At 44.7% G+C, this 21,818-nt stretch overlaps 1 protein-coding gene across 8 annotated transcripts in view; it reads left to right on the top strand.

Moving 5' to 3' along the window:
- Nucleotides 1-21,818, top strand: part of CACNA1A (calcium voltage-gated channel subunit alpha1 A) — a 286,551-nt gene that overhangs the window by 97,302 nt on the left and 167,431 nt on the right. For 7 of the 8 annotated variants that reach the window (XM_059389171.1, XM_059389172.1, XM_059389169.1 and 4 more), the window contains 2 exons: nucleotides 14,024-14,129; nucleotides 16,460-16,599. In XM_059389171.1, the coding sequence (XP_059245154.1) occupies nucleotides 14,024-14,129; nucleotides 16,460-16,599 (246 nt within the window). The remainder of the gene's footprint in view (nucleotides 1-14,023; nucleotides 14,130-16,459; nucleotides 16,600-21,818) is intronic. The other variant, XM_059389174.1, reaches the window with a different exon arrangement.

Here is a 21,818-nt window from a genome sequence, read left to right as displayed (position 1 = left end):
TCTAGTTTCCAAGGACAGAGAGATGAGGATTTGTCTGGGGAGTAGTTTAGGAGTTCCTCATGGACAAAGGGGCTCTTGGGTCCTCATTTATCCATAAATCTGCAAATATGGGATGGAAAGAAAACCATCATGAGGTTTCTAAGCCCATGGAGCCCCCTGTCCATTGTGAAGACAGTGGGGCTGACAAGTTGTCAAACGATGTCATGTGATGTCATAGGATGACAAATTGTCATAAAATCTGGCTAGCCTATGGGGAGGTGGCTTAGATTGCATGCCCCCATCAGCTCTACTTAGACTCACATTTCATCCCCCAGAAAGAAATGTTATACAGGGTAGTAGTCATTCCCCCTCCTTCCTTCAGTTCTTGGCAACCACCAATTCTGGATATAATCTGAAGGTTGACCAGTAGGATTTCTGGACAGATAGGCGGTGAAGGCTTATTGAATTCATGTGCAAACAGCACTTGGGTGACACATAGTGGGTTCTCATAACTGAAATGGCCATGACTCATTGGCAGCAACGGCAAGTTCTTTCCAGAAGCCTTGCTCTAAAACTAAATGGGCTACCCATCTATTTGGAATTCCCGAATACTGGCTGGCTGTGTTGCAGTCAGAATCTGTCCTATTTCCAGTTCGGCCCTGGGGTTGGGGTGAGCGAGGAGTAGTCAGAAGGGCCAAGCCATCCGTTCTGGAACACCATCAAACTCTGGTCCAGGTTTCCCAGAACTGTGCAGGAACATGTCTAGGGAGGGAGAGTGCATCTGATGGGAGTCCTGGCAAGCCCTGGCCTTGGCTTTCTGGGGCCGCTGTAACACCAACCAGCATTTGTTGGACCTTTGACCTGAGCCAAGATGGCGGCTTTGGGGAACAAAGCAAGAAGCATTCAGGTTCTCTTCATGGTTGTGCCCCCATTTCCCTATGTGGCTTCAGATAAATCTCCTCTCCATTCTCTGTTACTGTTGACCTCTCTGAAAATGGTATGAAACTCCCCCACCCCTCTCCTGATGTGTGTGATGTGTTGTAGTTTCTAAAGATGAGACATCTCTTCTTAGGCTCTGGTGTTCACTTTCTGGCTTCTTTTAGCTTTCCCTCCCTCTGCCTCCACTTACCCACTGATCAGCTTCTGTTTTTCCCCACTGCTTTCCCCACTGCCTCCACTGTAAGTCTTATTCTCAGCTTCTGTCATGGGCAAGACCATAGGATCTAAAGAGCATGGGGCCTTGTAGTCCTGACCTCTGATCCCACATCTGCCACCCTTGACGTTGCTCGACTTTGGGCATGTCATTTTGTCTACCTGAGTGGAAATCCTTCACCTTCCTCAGCTAATAATTCTAGTTCTTCTCTGTTTTCACAGTAGAGTGTTCTTTCTCCTACCTCCTTGAAGTCAGGTGTGGCTCTATAACTTGCTTTGGCCAATGAAATGTGAGGACGAGTGACTTGTGTTGCTTCTGGACAGAAGCTTGAAGAATCAGTGTATGTTTCACTGTGTTTCCTTTTGCTGCCTCCACCATCATGCATGCACAGAGATGGAGCCTCCCTCAGACTAGGCACTGGAGAGGGGGCAGCATAGAACAGAGTCCCCATCCCACCGGCAGTGGGCACATAGCATGAACAAGAAAATAGTCCCATGGTACTTTCAGCCACTGAGATTTGGGAGATGTTTGACTACAGCAAGATGTAGAATACTGGGGCTAGAATACCTCCTCATCTGGGCTCTGGGACTAAAGTTGAAACACAGTGTTCTTGTGAGAGTTATGTATACTTAACATGCATTTAATTTTTTTAAATTTTAATTTTTTTTTTTAGAGAGGGAGCAGGGAGGGACAGAGGGAGAGGGAGAGAGAGAATCTTAAGCAGGCTTCATACCCAGCACAGAGCCTAATTCAGGCCTCAGTCCTATGACCCTGAGATCATGACCTGAGCTGAAATTAAGAGTCAATTGCTTAACTGCCTGAGCTATCCTGGCACCCCAATGTGCATTTAAACTAGCCAACAAGTATTCCCCTTTGCCTGCTTTCTATGGGGCCTCTGATTCCTCTCCCTGTTTTTCAGTCTTGAAAAAAGTTAGTGAAAGGAATTGTTTGACTTTTCCTTCAAGCAGATGAATGGTTTCTAAAGCCCTGGGCACTGATTCGGTTACCCTCAACCACCTTCTTCTTATGACCTTCTCTCTCTCCTTCCCTGATCATTTAGTATCTGCTGAGGGGTGAAGGAATTCCTGTTTTAACTTAATCCAAGTTTGGATTTTTTTTAAAAGATTTTATTTATGTATTTGACAGACAGAGATCACAAGTAGGCAGAGAGGCAAGCAGAGAGAGAGGAGGAAGCAGGCTCCCTGCTGAGCAGAGAGCCCGATGCGGGGCTCGATCCCAGAACCCTGAGATCATGACCTGAGCCGAAGACAGAGGCTTAACCCACTGAGCCGTCCAGGTGCCCCCCAAGTTTGAATTTTTGCACACTTCTTCTTCCTTCTCCCCACCTTCTCTTTGCCAGTTCTACTCCTGCTCTTTATACCCGAGTTCTAGAACCTGCAGTGTTTCTCTGTTCTCTTTGATTTCTTGCTTTCTTCCCACCCCCCCTCCTCCATGGAATCAACCATAGTGCAAATTAACAAATAGTTCTGAAGTGCCTTGAGCTTGAAGACATTTTCTTCTGCTCACCTAAGCAGGATCCTGGAGCAATTGCAAATGTCTCGTGCCCTACTGTAAATCTTGCAGTTGCAAGAGATTCAGTCAGGGCCAGTGAAGACCCAAGCAGAAGGTTTTGGCCAAGGCTCCCTGATGTCCCGGCTGTGCTGGGTGTTGTCGTATTGATTAAGCTCCTAGGACTGCTGCCAGCAGCCTCTAGGATTAAATCAATAGAGTTTGCAAAAGTAAAAGCTTCTTTTGGAGGCACAGAATATGTTGCTTTATTTTTTTTTTAAGATAAAGCTTCAAGGAGAATCTTCATAGATGGTGGGGCCAGCAGAAGAAAGGGCCAGATAGACCCAAATATTTGGGGATGTGTCCAGGGAACATGTGAAGGAGCTGCAGTGGGGGCTTGGGACATTCTGGAAAGTCTGTTTGACTTGGCTCGGCAGTACAACAGCAGAGAGAGCTGGAAAACAGGGTGGAAGGTGCAGAAAGAATTGCTGTTGAGAGGTAAAGAGAAATAAAACAGATGTGGATTCATTTGCTTGTTCAACAGACATTGATTGGCGTCCTGCTAGGTGCCTGGTACTGGAAGGGGCGCTGGGAATGTAATGGTGAGCCATTTCTATGGCAAGTGTTCCTAGGAGGGAAGAGAAGGGGAGAGACATAAGAAAGGTCATGTGAAGACAGAGGGAGAGGATGGAGTGATGTGACCACAAATTGGAGAACACCCAGGGCCTCTAGTAGCTGAAAGAGGAGGGGAGGGATCCTACCCTAGAGCTTTCAGAGGGGGCTCTTATACCTTAATTATGGGGTTCTGGCCTGTGTAACTGTGAAAGATGAAATTTCTGTTCTTTCAACCACCCAGTTTGTGGTAATTCACCATGGCAGCCCTAGGGAATGAAAGTAAACACTTCTATGAGGTCAGAAGTGCCTGTCAGAAGGCACAACAAGACACAGCCATCAACAGAACCTGACACTGTAGTGGGGCGCATATGGGATAAAGAAATACCCCAAGTCTTCCTTCTTCCCTCCAATCTCCTGCTGGCGCTTCCCATTGAACAAACCTTCCCAGAAGGCAGGAGATGAGACAGGAGCCAACCTTGTCTCTCCCAGGACACCAAGCAGAATGATGAGTGGATATGTTGGGGGAAGGGCACTCAGGAGAGTGGCAAAACACATCCCAATACCTGAGGCCTTTAGACAGTGGATATGGGTAGAGAATAGATTACCTAGGGTTAAGCCCCAGAGAAGACCAATGGTGAGAGATTGAGTAAGAAAGGAGCAAGAAAGAGAGACAAGAAGGTAGTAGAAAAAGATAAAAAGAAGCTGAGCCAAGAAATATGAGCCTGAAAAGGTCCTGGGATTTGGCAACCTTGAGGTCCTTGGTGATCCTCACTAGGAGAGTTTTGGTTAAGTGATGGAGCTGGAAGACAGCCTGGAGGAGCAGGCAGAAGAAAAAGAAATCAAAGTGGAGAAGTGAAAGCAATACATGCAGTCAACTTCTTCATCAAGGGTAACAGAGAAATGGATTTGCGTCTGGAGGGAAATTTTGAGACAAGGGTGGGGTTTCTAATGATGGGAGAATATTAACTTCCCAAAAGTGGGTCATTCCTAGCAGTACACCAGTACGCACTGACTGGTATCTTCTCCCATCTAGGATGCTAGAATTCTCAAATGCCCATTTTGAGATTTAGGATAATGAATTTAACATCATCAGCCCAGATCATTGATCTCATTCAGGAATGTACCTCTGTACAAGCATGAAAAAGGCAACTGGTTGGGTTCACCAGGGATGGGCTCTCTCCAGAAGCAAAGGAAATGCAAGGAAGTGATATATAGCCAACCTTTGTAAGGTTGACAAGGAAGGAAATGAAGTGAGGAGAGGGTGCTGAGAAATGGTGGAGTCAGTGAGTGGCAGGGTTTCATGGGATGGATGTTCATTTGCATTTAGGAGAGCTAGTAAGCTGGGAGGAGGAAAGTTGCGGCTAAAGAGAAGGATGCTGGGAAAGGGTATTTTGAAGATGGCCGGTGTGGCTCCTAGGCATGCATGGCTGGAGTGCCTTGAAGTTCATAAGGGGCATTGATGAAGAGGTAAGGATCTCTTCCAGTGATTAAGAAGGAAGGGGCCAGCATAGGCAGTAGTCTTCCCGTGGAAATTGAAAGTCATAGAGAGTAACCGGCTCTACCAGTCTGACTCTCAGCTTTTATTTTCCTGTGGGCCTTAGCATCTTGGCTGCTGGGACTTCCTTTAACTTTGGACTTCCTGCTGAGTCCAGTGACACTGGGAAAGACTTTCATGGCTTGTCTGGTCAGAAGAGGGAGAATTTCTTGGCTTGTTTATACCCTATCTTGGGGGCCTTCTTGTTGGCTGCAACTAGTTTAGAGAGGGCCTTCTTCACCTCTCCTGGCTTCTTGGGTAGTCTTACCATACTTAGATTCAGAGGGTCCTTTTTTTCACTTGCTTTCCTGGGGCCCTTCTCCTTGGCCTCACTGGGTTTCCTTGGGGCAATCATGGCAGATATCTGCCTCGGGTTTGATTTTCTTTTTGTTCTCGGGGACTAATTTGAAGCTGCCAGTGATCTCCTTGGCCTTGGAGTTGATGGCCCTCACGGAATTTCCAGGTTTGAGTTTAAGCTAAGAGGTTGATGAAATGCTCAGAGAAGATGCCAAGTGCCAAGGACATGGAAGATTTCACTGATCACTGCACAGGTTGACAGTACCACACAAGGGGAGAAGGACTTGCCTGGACAGAGGGAACATCTCAGGGAATGTGATTGTGTGAGCAGGTTACTCATCACAGCTTTGTAATAGAGACAAACTGGAAGCATATAAGAAAATGTGAAATGATGATGCATTAACTCACAAGAATACTGCACAGCCTTTTAAAAGAAGGCGATCCAGTGTGTCAATATGGGAAAATGGGTCCAGTGCTGTGAGGGGTACAGCAGAGGTCAGAACATTGCATAACACAATGGCATTTTTATAAAAGGAAAATATGATTTCGTATGTTTGTTTTCACTCATTTGGTGGTATTTATCGAGCACTTGCTATGTGTTGGGCAGTAAATCCTGGGGACATAGCTGAGAACAAGCCCCAGATGGGGCTGACATTTCAGTAAGAGATCAACGTAATAAAGTAAATAAGTAAAATGCGTAGTTTGATGTGATAAGTTGCTAAAATAATTAACAAAAAGCAAGCAGGGAGGGGGGTGGCAGTATTGGTGGGGCTGAGACTTTAGACCTGGTAGCCAGGAAGGTCTCACTGGGAAGATAATGTTTTGGTATCTCCTGATGGACACAAGGGAATGAGCCCTGCCCATATTTAGGGGAAGAGTAACTCAAGAAGACACAGCAGCCAGGGTAAAGAACATGTGTAGGGAAAAATCTGGAAAATAGACAGCAAACTGCTAATGGTGGTTATCCCTGGGCTGTGGGCTGGGGTAAGGGCTTTTCATTTTTTAAATAATACAATATAAATTTTAAAACTAAAAAGAATACAATAAACATACCTGCTAGAGATTTTTGCAACTTTTTTTTTCTTTAAAAATGTTATAAACATTCTTTTTATAACTAAAAGCAGTTATTTAAAAAGAAAGATCTTGAGAGCTGCCTGGGTGGTGTTTCTGTTCGTGGTTCATGGCTCAGAGGAAAGTCAGTGAGTAACAGCATATAATAGGAACTATGAGAATCAAGGAGAAAGAAAAGAAGCACAACCAACAACAGTTTTTTAGAAATTGAAGATTTTTTTTTTAGAGATTCTCCGTATCATAATATAATTAGCCATCTTAAAGTGAACAATTCAGTGGCATTTAGAATATTCACATCATCTGGTGACCACCACCTCCATCTAGCTCCAAAACATTTCCTACCCCCAAAAGGAAATCCTGCCTCATGAAGCAGTTGCTCCTGATTTCCTCACCTCCTCGTGGCAAACGTGACTCTGTATTTTGTCTCTATTGAGTCACAGATCCTGGATAGCCAAAAAGGTCGAGATAGCCATCTGTGGGTGAGTGGATAAATAAATTGAAGTACACCCACACACACATCCATAAAATGGAATGCATTCCACACAATGAAATACTACACAGCCATGAAAAGGAACAAAGTACGTGTACACACCCCTACATGGATGGCCCCCAAATCATTATGCTGAATGAAAGATGCCAGACAAAAAAAATCACATGTTGTATAATCCCACTTATATGGGATACCTGCTAGAGATTTTTGCAACTTTTTTTTTCTTTAAAGAATTATTTATTTATTTATTTGACAGACAGAGATCACAAGTAGGCAGAGAGGCAGGCAGAGAGAGAGGAGGAAGCAGGCTCCCTGCAGAGCAGAGAGCCCAATGCGGGGCTCGATCTCAAGACCCTGGGATCATGACCTGAGCCGAAGGCAGAGGCTTCAACCCACTGAGCCACCCAGGCACCCTGCAACTTTTATTTTGAGCCCAGTATTTGTGGAGTGGATCGCCTAACTTCACTGCCTCCTGTTTGGGGAATGATTTCAGATTTGAGAGAAGGCTCGGTCAGCCATGATGGGAGTGCATGTTGAAAGCTTCCAGTGAAGGGAAGGGACTGAGACTTGGATGGCAAAAAAGGCATAGGATAGATTAATAATACTGGTAGCTGTCATTGTCATAAACATAATAATATAAGCACTGATTGCATGATCACAAGGAGATGAACCCTATCTTATGCTTTTATAAGCATGTTAAGTTTCTTTTTTATATAAACATGTTAAGTTTTCTTAATATTAAGATCCAATGCAGGAACCAGAGTAAATAATAAATACATATGTATTGAGTGCAGACTATATCCCAGGTCCTGTTCTAAATGTATTGTGGGTGTCCATTCATTCTTTTCACAGCCCTGCAATGTAAGCATGACTTTTTAATTTTATATGAGGAAACAGGCTCAGAAAAGGAGATTTTTTTGGCCAACATCAGAACCATGCCTGACCCCCAAACCCTTTTAACTACTTTTTCTATGACTTCTCACGTAGTATTTCCAGTTTTCTGAGCAGAAGCTTGATCCAGATGCCCTGGGTAGACTTCTCTCTATAGAACCAAAGTGTTGAAATTTCTTTGATTATATTAAAAAACAAATGACACATCACATCTCTTTGGTGTTGGGTTTTTAATTTTTTCTTCATTTGATTTTCCTGGTGACATAATGAATTTTTTTTTCTCTACCCTAGATGTGAAATGTAGGTCTTTACAAATGTCTAGAGTGTGTTAATCTTTGACGCTGGTTGCTTGCCCTGCCCCAGGCTTGCTATGTCTGGATGGATGTGAAATTAAGCGTCTCCGCTTGCCGCTGGCCATGGTGCTGAAAAGTTCCCAGGCTGCACCCAGAGTCGCCCTGAGTCGTGTTGTCACCACTAGAGTCTCTAGCTAATGGGCTGGTGGAAAGCTCTTTTGTAGGCTTGGCTTTTGGCTGTTCTATGCATTGGAGAGTTCAAACTCCATGTCTGATAACTGGACACTCTCTGGAGTATTGGAAGGTAAAATTTTCGTTAACGTAGCCCGCTTGGGATGGGTTTATGAGGGCATGGATTAGCCTGCGGTTGTTGATCATGAATACAACTACATTCAGTTGTGGTAGTTGGGATTCAGTTGAGGTCTAATCCATTTGGTTTCATCCATATGGTTAAGGTTCCAGGTGTACCCCAACTCCAATTTTTAAATAAAGAAAAAACTATCCACCTTCTAATAAGAGTAAGCTGCTGGATGGTCTTTGGTTTGCAAGCATGGATGTTGGGGTGAGGAATGCTCTTCCAGTATTTCCTCTGTGGTAGTGAGCAATTCTCTTAACCTCTCTAAGCCTTGATCTCCTTATCTGGAAAATGGAGCTTGCAACTTACCTTGTAGAACTGTTGCAAGAAATTAACTGAAACGAGTGTAAAATGCTTAGCACAGTGTCTGCCCAATGAAGCAGTTGATAAACACAGCTGTAATTAGGTTGTTGTGCCTGTTAATGGGCCCATAATAGTTTATCATATTGCCAAGTTAAATGCTGGCATTTGTTTAGCGAAGCAAAGAATATGTCCTAAACTCATACATCTCGGACCCTGGTACCTCCCGCTCTTTTCCTGGTAATTGTGAAGAGCATGGAACTAACATGAAAATAAGGTCTGTTTGGCTTCTCTCTACAAGTTCAACTGCCTGGTTGACTCACTGAAGTATCTGTTTCCTCAGAACATCAGGCAGCCCCTATATTAGAGGAAAGGTCTTGATGAGTTAAAAAACCTGATTTGATTTTTACAACAACCACAGGAAGCTGGGAACAAGGTAGGGATGGGAGATCATAAGGAGAAGGATGAATTACTTAGACATTCTACAAGGTCTTGCTAAGGAGCTGGAACCATCAGCCATGCCTACTTTGCAAACTGATTTTCTTTGATGTTCTGGATCCCAAGAGCAGATCCTGTTAGCAGATACAGCTCTTCTTCCCTGGGAAGAATCACTTGGTCATTTCCAGTGTCACACACAACCCCTTTCTGGGGCCTCTGTGGTCCTGATCAATTTAATTTGGAGGCGGGGAGCTTTGTGTGTCTGCGCTTGCCTGCAGGGCTGTTTGCTATCCTGACTTCCACAAGCCATTTCAGGAGCCAGCTTTTCCTCCCATCAGGGATGCTTCTCCCCTTTCATCTCTTCTCCCCGCACTCCCTCCCCTTGGCCTCTCGGCTGGCTGATTATTCTGGATCCCGCTGACACAGGTGCTTTCTCCCTGAACCAATCCGGGAGCAGGAAAGCTCAGCTCAGCTAGCAGAAGCATTGCTCACCGCAGCTGTGAGTTAGAACCCAGGATTTCTAAATTGGGAGGAACAGGCACGACTCAGGGTTGGGCTGAGAAAGCCTCACCTCCCCCTGCCTGGACTACCTTTGACTTCTGCCTGGGGTGAGGCATCTCTTCCCATGCCAAGAACACAGTACCCCATCTCTGTGTCCATGTGCCTACCACTTCAATGCATATTTTAAGAAGCTATGTTCTTGACATGGCCACCAAGACTTGGCATACAACAGAGTGGGGAGAGAAGATGCACAAACCAGGACCCACCCACCTTTCCTTCCTTATTCAGGTGTTTATTGAGCACCTACTATAAAAACAGATGCTCTCTTAGGTGCAGAGAACAAAGCAGTGAACAAAGTAGACAAAAATCCCTGCTTGCATGGAGCTTATAGTCTATTAGCGAAGACAAACAGTGAACAAGATAAAGAAGAAAAATAGAGCATATATTTGACCAGGGACGGGGCCGAGGAAAAAAATAAGCAGGGCAAGAGGTAAAAGGTCTTATGAGGTTGTGACCTTTGAGTAAAGACCTAAAGGGAGTGAGGGAGGGAACCATGTGGGTCTGTGGGGAAAAAATATTACAGGAGAGAGAACAGCAGGTACAAAGGCCCTGGTGTGGGACATGCCTCGTGTTTGGGGAATGTGGAGGAGGCCAGTGTGGCTGCAGCTGAGCCAACACAGGGAGACAGAGGTCATGAGAGCAGGGAGGTCATGCTGGGTCTTGCTGGCTGCCAGGAAGACTGGCTTTTCTTCTGAGTGACATGGGAGTCATGGGAAGACTGTGACTCCTTCCATGTCAGCTGGAATTTTCTTTTCTGCATATTTGTCTCATGCCAGTTTACTCTTATTTCATCAAGATCTTGGGTTTCTTACCAGCCCCTTTACCTGTGTGCAGCCAGAAGACTGGTCTGGGGCTCCCAAAGTTTCCTCCTAGGGTCAGAATGTGGAGGAGAGAGGGGAGCCCCCACCTCTCTTAAGATGACTCAAAGCCACAATTACCTGGTCTCCTCCTACCCTTGAAATAGATCTAAGGCAAACTTCACTGTGCACACAGATCCCCTGAAGATCTTGCTAAAATGCAGATTCTGACTCAGCAGGTCAGCGAGGGGGGAGGGGGGCTAGACTTTGCATTTCTAAAGGATGCAGCTGATGCTCTTCTGCGGCCATTCAGTAGCAAGGGTATGAGGTCAATGTTGCCAGTTCCCATGGGGGGGCAGATCTGTGGACATTGGCGGGATCCATGTGTGCATGGAGGGAGAAGGGTTAATATTTGATAGCCAGTATTGCCATGTTTGACAAGAAAAAAGCAGTAAGGTAGGAGTGGGCAGCCTCTTTCCGTTCTCCCCCATGCTGTGGCTTCATTCCTCTATCCGGAGAGCTCTGGGCCTGAAATCCGGTGACACTGGACAATTGAAATCCTGATAATGCAACCCTGAAAGTGCTGCTTGCTGCCAGTCTTCTGGGACTCTTCCTGGAACCTCAGCTCAAGTCTGATGGAGAGGAAGTCACATCCCAGCTGTTTAGGGGCAGGAGGCCACACACCCCCTCTACCCCAGGAGTGAGCCAGTAGCTCCACACAGAAGTGAGCAAGGAGCTAGTTGGCAGGGAAGGGAAGTGAAATCATCAGATTCAAATCATGGCTTCAGAAGCCTCGGCAAGGGGAGGCCAGGGAAGGGCTTGGCGTTGCTTCTCTGTATACAAATATTGTCTCTTATTTTCTGGGCTGCAGGGTGAGGCAGAATGGAATATTTGTGCAACATAGCCCAGCTTTGTTCTCTGTGCTCCTAATGACTGTCAGCTTGGAGGCAGGAAGCCAATCAGAGGCACTCGTCGGCAGGGCCGGCTTTTGTTGGCTCCCCAAATTGCCCTGAGTGTCAGATTTGCTTTTCAGAGTGTGCACGAAGCGCAGCTCAGCCGCTTTCAGCTGGAGGCAAAGGCCGAAGCCGGTGACAAAGGCCTGGTTTTCCTGGTTTACTTAGGCTCTTACCCCCAAGGTTGTCCATTCCAGACTTTCTTTTCCCACCTGGAAAGTGAGTATATACTCTCACTCCACCAGCCTATAAGATCCTTTGGTTTTATGGAGCTTCCAAAAGGCCCAACCTAACTCTAGGGCCAAAGGACAGAACAAGGCAAGTTAGGCTTCCAAGGGAGACAGCTGGGAGGAGGCCAGGGGTTTCACATGGCCAAGTCCACCAGGGCATGCTCTTTGATCCTTCCATAGAACAATGGACCCGGTGTTCCTAGGGGACACTTGGCAATATCTGGATGTTGTTACGTTTTGGTTGTCGGAACTGGAGAGAAGGAGATGCTGTTGTTCATCACTCCCACCACAGGGAATGACCTGCCCCCAGATGTCAGTAGTACCAAGGTGGAGAAGCTCTACTCCAGACTGACCAGTACCCTGTGGCTTTCCCTTCTGACACCCACTTCTCTACACCCAGATTGACTGGACAGTGCCTGTGTGGGTCTGGCAGGGGGACAGGGGACATTCTGGTTCACCAGCTGATCAGCAGATCAGGTCCTCATGTAAAGTGAGCACGGATGGCCCTCCCCAAGTAGAGACCCTCCAGCAGGTCACCAGGCCTTGTCCGCCCAGAGCAGTTTTCCCAGGAGGCAAGAAGGAGTTTGTGCCTGGAGGGAGAGGGAATGCCACATCTGGAAATAACCACACAGACTACCCTTTCCCTCCATCAGATCTTGAAAGGTAGCTTCTCGGAGGCCTACCCTGACCACCATATTATTTTCTACTTATCGAGGTAAAATTCATGTAACAATATTAACCATTCTTAAGTGACTAATTCAGTGGCATTTAGTACATTCAGAGTGTTTGTTGTACATTATCTGTCTAGTTCCAAAACATTAAGCAGTCACTTCCCAACCCCCTCCCCCGGCCCTTGGCAACCACCCATCTGCTTTCTGACTCTGTGGATTTGCCTGTTCTAGACATCTTACACACACAGAATCATACAGTATGTGGCCTTTTATGCGCGGCTTCTTTCACTCTGCACAATGTTTCTGAGGTTCCTCCACACTGTGCTGTGTATTAGCACTTCATTTTTATGGCCAAGGATGGTTCCGTTGTCCGGATAGACCAGTTTTTGTTCATCCGTGATCCACGCTGCTTCTACCTTTTGGCTGTTGCAGTGGTGTTGCTATGAATATGTGTTTCGGTACCTGCTTTTCAGTTCTCTGGGGTGTACACCTAGGATATGCATTGCTGGATCATATGGTAATTCTGTGGGCTTTTTGAGGAATCACCAAACTATTTTCCACAGAGGCTGCACCATTCCACCAGCAACACACAAAAGTTCTAATTTCTCACATCCTTGCCAATGCTTACTGTTTTCTGTGGGGTTTTTTGTTTGTTTTGTTTTTGCTCTGTTTTGTTTTGTTTTAGCTCTAGTGGATGGGGAGTGGTACCTCATTGTGGTTTTGATTTGCAGTTCACTAATGGTTGATGAAGTTGAGCATGTTTGCATGTGTTGATTGGCTATTTGAATATCTTCTTTGGAGATATATCTACTCAGGCCATTTGCTCATTATTTATTGGGACTCCCTTTTGTCGTTGAGTGACAAATGTTCCTTATATATTCTGGATGCCAGACTTACCAGATACATGATTTGCAAATATTTTCTCTTGTTCTGTTGGTTGTCTTTTCACTTTCTTGATGATGTTCTTTGATGTACAAAAGTTTTTAATTTTGGTGACGTCTAGTTTGCCTATTTTTTCTTTTGTTGATTGTGCTTTGGGCATCAGATCGGAACACTGTACTGCACTTATTTTATAAAAAGATTTACTAAAAATAAAAGGTTTACTTATTTATTATTTGAGAGTGAGAGAGAGAGAGAACATGAGGAAGGGGAGGAGCAGAGAGAGAGGGAGAGAGAGAATCTCAAGCAGACTCCCTGCCACGCTCAGAGCCTGATGTGGGGATTGATCTCACAACCCTGAGATCATGACCTAAGCCGAAATCAAGACTTGGATGCTTACCTAACTGAGCCACCTAGGCACCCCGACTACCGTACTTTAATTGCAACCCCCAACCTCCTTTCCTGCTTTTTCTCTGTGTAGCATCCACCACCTTGTAATGCTCTATATGTGTGGTTGTCTCACACACTCACTTCTTCCCCATGAGGGCAGAGATTTTTCTTTCTTTTACTGTAAGCTGTGTCCCCAGTGCCCTGAACAGGGCCCGGCACCCAGTATGTGCTGAATTAATATTTGCTCTGTGGATGTTGGAGGTGAGATGGAGAATAACATCTACATTTTCCTTAAAAAGTCATCTGCTGGGTCTTTAGAGCAATGATGCTACTTCACAGGACACTCTCGTTGTGGGTGCATGTTATTGTCCAGACTTCTCAGTGTGCAACACCGAGAGTGAGCCGTGATGTAAGCGGTGGACTTTGGGTGATAATGTTGTGTTGGTGTAAATCTATTGATTATAACAATGCACCATTTGGTTGGGGGGGGATGTTGATAATGGGGGGGAGTTGTGCATGTGTGGGGGCAGAGGGAGAATGGGGAATCTCTCTACCTTCTGCTGAGTTTTGCTGGGAGCCTAAACAAGCTGGAAAGATTTTCCTTAATTCCTCCATACTCCCTTTGAATATATGATTTTAGCCACCATCATAGCAAACTGCATTGTCCTTGCTCTGGAACAACACCTACCCGACGATGACAAGACCCCAATGTCTGAACGACTGGTAAGTGATGTCTCTCTTGAGGGGGTCTCTCTTTTGCTTTAGAGGCAAGCTGCCATGGCTGGGGGTGGGGGTGGGGACAGAGGGCAGAGTGGACTCTCAGTCTTGGAGCCAAGAGCTGGATCATGGATCATGAGCCCCCCCACCTGGGAAGCCTAAATTTCATGAATACCAATAATCTGGAGAGAGAGAGGCCTTCATGACTCATCCCTCCAGACCTGGCAAACCCAATGCCAACCAGGATGACAGTGTTTGACAAGTGTTTATGTGGTCCATAGAAACATCCTATTAGAAACAAAATTCTTGTGAAAGATGTTGAGTATGCATGGAAATGGAGAGAATAATACAATGAACCCCTCCATGAACCCCTCAGCTAGATTCAACTGTTTTTCAAGACGTTGCCCTGTTTGCTTTGCTTGTCCCCTTGGATTTCACTGGTTTGTCTTTTCCTGGGCAAAATCGTTGAAGGCAAATCCCACACAACTTGTCAGTTCTTTGCCATGTAATTACTTAACTCTGCATCACTAAAAATATGGGCATTTTTCTTCCATTACCACAGTGACATTTTTACACCTAACACGACTTGCAGTGGTTTCTTGGAACCATGTCACACCCAGTCAGGAATCAGATTTTCGTGTTTGTCTCAGAAATAGCATTTTTTGGTCAGTTTGGTCAAACCAGGATCCAAGCAGGGCCTAGATTTTGTTATGTTGCTTAAACCTTTTATTATTTTTTTTTTTAGATTTTATTTGTTTATTTTTGAGAGAGAGAGAGAGAGAGTACACAAGCACAAGCAGGGTGAGGGGCAGAAGGAGAAGCAGAATCCCTACTGAACAGGGAGCCTGATGTGGGCCTTGATCCAGGGACCCTGAGATCATGACCTGAGGCAAAGACAGATGCCCAATGAACTGAGCCACCCAGGCATTCCTGCATAAGCCCTTTAAACTAAAGTAACTGTTTTTACTCCTGCCCTTGACTTATTGCAGAAACTAGTCCCATAGCCCTAAGACATGTCCCACATTCTGATGTTAGCTTGGTTCCTTGCATCTGGTGTCATTTGGCTTGTTCTTCTATCTTCTGTGTCTCCTGTCATGGATATCAGCTCTGGGGGACGTTCACAGTCCTCATTCAAAGTTACTCATTTGGTGAAACTCAGCAGAGCTACAAACTAGCACTAAGATTTTTCTCAATCCTCCTACCCATCCCTAAGCCCCCTGGTTCCTCTCCTGGCATTCTGACAGTGCAAAGAAGGAGACTTCTTTTCCTTTCTGTCACCTTTTCAGATCCAGCTGTAATAGCTCAAGGGTAGGTAGGGGGGGGGTGTAAGAATCCACTCATTCCTAATCCACAAAATATAGATGGTTCTCAAGGCACCTAAATGTTAATAGGTATGAATTATAATATGTATTCTAAAACATATCACTAACCTATTAAACTTATGATTTCAAGACTTTTTTTTTTTTTGGTTTTTGTTTAAGGTGAAGGTAAGAGAGTCAGCTAGAAAAATAGAAAGCAAATAGTAGTATCATGGCAAGCTGATAGGAAAAGAATCATGAAGGCAGAAAGGATTGAAGCTTGAGAAACTTCATAACAGTTTGGAAAACATCCATGTAGGGGCTCTGATGGAGTGGAGCTTACAGCTTAATTTAAAATATTATAGACTACCAGCTGGAAGCCAGAAACTCACAGGAGGTTCAGTGAGGGTCTGGGGACCAGGACACTCGCCATTTGCCAGCAAATGCAGAAGTATCACTCCAGTATTTTAGCAACCTGAAGAGCTGTGCTGGTGCATACCAGCTGAGACCCTTCACGAGTGTCAGATCCAGGGGTGAGGTTAGTATACGGGGTCTAACCTCAAAGGCCTTGAGTGATCTGTGTGACAGACATAATGAACCAGTGCTTTCCAGTAGAATTTTCTGCAGTGATGGGAATGCTCTCCATCTGCACTGTCTGATATAATAGTCACTGGAATGTGGCTTCTGTGTCTGAGGAACTGAATTCTTATTGTATTTCACTTGAATTAACTTACAGTTAAATAGCTACATGTGACCAGTGGCTGCTATACTAGACATCATGGATCCAAACAAACAATTCTGTTTGACCAAGCAATATGTGAGATTGGCCAAAAGGAAAGAAGGAGGGTACTTTCTCCACGCTTCTGCCTCTCTTGCAAAAGCAAGAGAACTCTGGGAAGGATGTGTTGGGGGGAAATGGGTGCTGGAGGGTAGGAGAGGTGAGAAAAAATGGGTAGAGATGTCTGGGTGGGCAAGGTCCCCAATTATGCCACCCTCTGCCCAGCCAAAGATCTTGACCTTACCTTCTCTCCCTTCCAGGATGATACAGAACCATACTTCATTGGAATTTTTTGTTTCGAGGCTGGCATTAAAATCATCGCCCTGGGGTTTGCCTTCCATAAAGGCTCTTACTTAAGGAATGGTTGGAACGTGATGGACTTTGTGGTGGTGCTAACAGGGTAAGTGTCAGATGCTGTGCTTCTTAGAATTATTTCGAACTATAAAGACTTTGGAAACATCTTGGTTGGTGTGTACAGGCTGGGCTCGGGAAGGCTGAGTTCCCATGTTCTTCACCATTCCTCTGCATCTTGCACCCATCTCCATACTCTGGCTGCATGTTGCAGTAGATGCTTTTGGTTACAATTAGAATAACGGCTTATTAGTGTTGACTGCTTCCAGAGAGCTTTCTGTGCATTCTCTCATTTAATCCTCACAGCAACCCAATGAATTAGGAAATATTAATATTCCTGTGGGACCACGGAGAGATCTGAAGCACAGATATGAACTTGCCTAAGATCACCCTGCTAGTGGAATTGGAATTTGAACCTAATATTATTATGTGATTCCAGAAATCAAGTTTTTAACTGTTGTGCATATGTGGTCCTTTTGTCTCACTTGGGGATGCCTTTATTCCAAGCTGGTCTTGATTTCTAGCTGGTAAATGTTTGTTGAGGACTTCTGAGTGTAATGGTTTATGGAAGGGCTATGGAGAAAACCAAGCTAGATAAGGTACAGTGACCATCTTAGAAGAGTTTTTGGATCTGTATATAGCATGCCACAGTTGAAAGGTGAGTGTGTATACACTTTCCATGAAGGACCCTCTGTATAAGGTAACACTAGCTGTTACAACAACAATAAAAGAAACTGGGTAATATTTCACACATAACAGAAATTTATTTCTCACTCATTGAAAGTCCAAAACAGTTGTTCCTTGTTGGCAGGGCTCTCTCCTTCAAGCAGTAATTGAGGGAACCCAGGCCCTTGCCACATTGTGACTCCTCATTGTTGACTCACAGCTTCCAAGAACTCTGTGCTTGTCTACACCAAACCACGGAAGAGAAATGAGCACACAAAGTGGTACTAGGAAGGTTTTATGGGCCTGGCAGAGGCCTCTTCCTTTCCTGTTCTTTTGGCTAGAATTTATTCACATGACACACATCACTGCAGGGGAAGCTGAGAAACATTTGACTGTGCTTAGAAGAAAGGAAGGTGGATTTGCTGAGTAGCGAGTCAGGCTCTTTCAGGGACCCCAAAGTTCTGTAACAGATGTCAGCATAGACATTACCATTTTGTGCTCATTTCTGGCTCCTCTGCCCACCCACTCTTCTCCTCCAAGATAAGACTGGCTTGTCTTCCAAGACCCCTATTCATTGCTCATAGTTCCCCTCTGTGGGGGTCATAGCTGTCTTCTGTGGTGTCACAGTTCTCTGTGAGGTCACAGCTGTCCTCTGTGGGATTACAGCTGTTCTCTGTGGGGTCACAGTTCTCCTTGGGGGTCACAGCTGTCCTCTGTGGAGTTCCAGCTCCCCTCTGTGGGGTCACAGCTCCCTTGTATGGGGTCACAGCTCTCCTCTGTGGGGTCACAGCCATCCTCTTTGGGGTTGTAATTCTCTTCGAGGATCAAATTTCTCCTCTAGGCTCTGTTTCAGAGCCCGTCTCTCCTGGCAGATGTCATGGGTCTTAGCACCCATGCTGTGGTGGCTGTGCTCCTGCAATTCAGGTTTTGAGCACATTTGTTGTTTCAGAGCAATGTTGCTTTTCCCAAAAAGAGCTTTGTCATATTGGGCTGTTTTGGTAGAGGCATTCAGATTTGAGTAGTCTGTTGTGGGTACCCTGGGCTAGCTCTAGTGGGCTTGAGTGCTCCCTGAGGGTCCTCTGTTTCTTGTTCGCATAGTTCTGTGGCTTGGGACCTTGGCAAGTTCCAAGAACATGTTGTGATATTGGGCATCTTTTTCTTACCTTAGTAAGAAACTTGTCTGTGAAACATCCTAATAGCTGACTTTGTTATTGTTGTTGTTAAAAGTATGTAACAAAGGGGTGCCTGGGTGCCTCTGGCCATTAAGCATCTGACTCTGGATTTGGGCTTGGGTCCTGATCTCAGGGTTATGGGATCAGGCTCCACATTCAGTGTGGAGTTGGCTTGAGATGCACTCTTTCTCCCTCTCCCTTTGCTCCACCCTACCACAGTCGTGCTCCCCTCCCTTGCGTGAAGCATTGAGTGTTATATACAAACAATGAATCATGGAACATTACATCAAAAACTAATGATGTACTGTATGGTGACTAACATAATATAATAAAAAATTAAAATAAATCTTTTTTTTTAAGTGCAAAACAAACTATTCAGACATTCAAAAAATAGAGAATAATATAACAAATATTCATGTATACAAATACCCATTCAATGAATATTTTTTGCACACTTATGTGCCAGGTTCTGAGACACAGCAGTGAACAAAACAGATACAAGTCCCTCCTTTTGTGCAACAGATAGTCAAGTGGTGAAGAAAAACTAAATGAATGAATGAATGAATAAATATCTAGTGTGTTAGGTGGCAGTGAGGGCTACAGAGAAACAATCAACAGAGAAGACATGCTATGAGCAGGAGGACTGGAAAACTGGGAAGACTTTATTGGGAAGGCAGTATTTGAATGAAAACCTGAAGGAGGTGAGTAAATGAGCTAAAGGAGGAAAGTGCCACGCAGAGGGAATAGCACATTCAAAGGTGCTGAGGCTGGACTGTGTCTGATACGTTTGATGAACAGTGAGAAAGCCAGAGTGGCTGGAACAGAGTGAGGGAGAGAGTGGAAGAGGTGAGGACAGGTAGGTGATGGAACAACAGCCTACCATCGGAATGAAAACTTTCTTTTTCTTTTTTTTAAAGATTTGTTTATTTACTTGGGGGAATGGGGAGAAAGAGAGAGCTTGTGAGGGGGGGTGGAGGGGCAGAGGGAGAGGGAGAGAGAAACTCAAGCAGACTCCACGATGAGTGTGGAGGCTGACACAGGGCTCTATCCAACAATCTTGAGATCATGACCTGAGCTAAAACCAAGAGTTGGACGCTCAATCAACTGAGCCACCCAGGCGCCCCCAAATGAAATCTTTCTCTTACAGTGTAAGTCCCCTGTGTTCTCTTCCCTGTCCTTGTTTCTTTCTCTTCCTGGTGCAGAAACACTTCCTGAGTTTTGTGTTTAGCATTTCCAGTTATGTATTTGCCCTTTTATATATGTGTAAATAAGGGTATAGGAAATATGTAGTATCTGCTTTATATTTTGACAACATAAATATATGAGAAATATAAGTAGTGCATTCTTACACAGTTTTAGGTTTCTGTGTAAACATTTCCTTCTACAGCCTTCCTTCTGCACTCACCACGAGATTAATGTGATTGACAAGACTAGGTCTCATTCATCCATTTTCCCTGCTGCATCGTATTCTGCAGTATGAGTATTCTACCATGTATTTATCTTTTTGGGTTGTTTCCAGCTTTGGGCTATTTTGAACCAAGCTGTCCCCTCACTCTTGCCAGTGGATTTCTCTAGGGCAATCTACCTGGGATTGGAACTGCTGAGTTGTGTACTCTGTGCATCCTTGGCTTCATGAGGCATTGCCAAATAGCTCTGCAAAGTGGTTGTGCCAATTTATACTCCCTGGGGGCTGACTTTTGCTGGCAGGGGCCGGCTTGACCTTGCTGGCAGGAAGAAGCCTTAAAATCCTTGTGTTTTTTGTTTTTTTGTTTTTTATAACATGGTTCTTGGAATATCAGAGAAGCTCGTATGCCATTCAGCATATCATAAGTCTCAATCAATGGTCATTAAGTTGAAAGGCGGATGTGTGATAAATTAGTTAGCCACTTGGGTATTTGCATTTGCTTTTTGGTTACAACAACGTGATCTTTTCCCTAGTTTTTTGACATCTGATGAGGCCCTAGAGGAGAAATTTTTTATCGGAGATAGGTCCTGAGGATGAGAGCATTAGAATTAATGGGATTCATGGATCCTCTGAAATTGCATGCAAAAATTATGTGTGTATGTGTATTTTTCTGGTCTGTAGTTTTCATTAGATTCTTAGGGGGTCCTGCTCCTAACACCACAAGGAGCCGCCATTCTGTTCCTTTCTTACCCCTTTTCCTTTCCCTCTGCATTTTTCCTGCCTTCCTTTCTCCTGCTTGGCTCCCTGTTGCTTCTCCCATAATTGGCGACCCTTCTTTATTGTCTAGTGGTTCTATATCCTTCAAATCAAGCACATAACTCAAATTTCATCACTTCAAATTCCAGTGGGCTGTTTGGTCTCCCATTGGGCTGCAAGCAAGGAACAGAGAGTAGGGACTGCAAGCCTTGCAAACTCAGCTTTCTGTGCAATGGCACTGCCAAGCAAAGGCGGTGCACTCTTAGTTCTGCATTCCAGGGGGAGGGGATGTGAGGGTATTAATCTGACAACATGGCCCTAATGAGCACTTTTTGATTAACTCATTGTCTTCTCACATTTCTAAGCAAACCGCAGCATTAAAACACCATTCATTTTTTCATGGATTAATAGGGTTCTTGCCTTCTTCTTTTGTAAAATTTGGCAGGAAATATCATACCAATGGAGTCTGGTTTGTTCTGTGTAGTTCAAGGCCTCAGAGAAATTCTAACTTTGCAATTTTATCAAACCCCTTTGAAGTGGGCTTCTATTGTATTTGAAGGTCTGATCGTTAAATTGAAATCGTGTAAGAGGAGGATTTCAGAAGCTTGGCTGTATTTCTGGGATGACAGAGCTTTGACTGTAGTGCTCAAATATATATATGAACATCTGGGAGGTCAAATAATGCAATTGTGCATGTTAACAAAGGAGATTGTGGACATGACCAGGGTAGGGATGAATACAGTTGTTTTTGTGCTCATAGGCTTAGCCCTGTACCTGGCATAGTTGCTCAGTAAAATAAATGGCTGCAAAGCTGTAATACTTCTGAGATACAGAGTGTTCAGGAAAATGTACTAAGCTGTTTATGGAAATGGGGATCATTGCATCGATATAGCTAAATAGCCTGGGAGTCTATGACAGATACTCTGATACTCAGGTAAGGCATGGGACAGATGAACTCTCGGTCCTTGCCAACTCTGACATTTCATGACTCTGTAAAAATTATTCCATTTTGGAAGGTCCTACCAGCTACTCCAGGCTTTGGACAGTTTTGTTGAGGATCAGAACTGAAGAAAATACCCAGCTACTGGGGGGACCATCAGGAAAGGACGGCTTTGCTTTCATAGCATCACTGAATTTTAGGACTCAATGGACTCTGGCAGGTCCAAACCCTTTATTTCACTCACAAGAGAGTTAAGACACAGAGAGGCTAAGTTATTTGCCCAAACTCAAGTTACACTGAGATAATGGCAAATCAGGAAACTTCTGAAT

This window comes from Mustela nigripes, chromosome 2, assembly GCF_022355385.1.
Source record: "Mustela nigripes isolate SB6536 chromosome 2, MUSNIG.SB6536, whole genome shotgun sequence".
In the NCBI taxonomy this organism is placed as follows: Eukaryota; Metazoa; Chordata; class Mammalia; order Carnivora; family Mustelidae; genus Mustela; species Mustela nigripes.
Note: the sequence above shows the minus strand (reverse complement) of the source record. Positions and strands in the feature narration are given on the sequence as shown.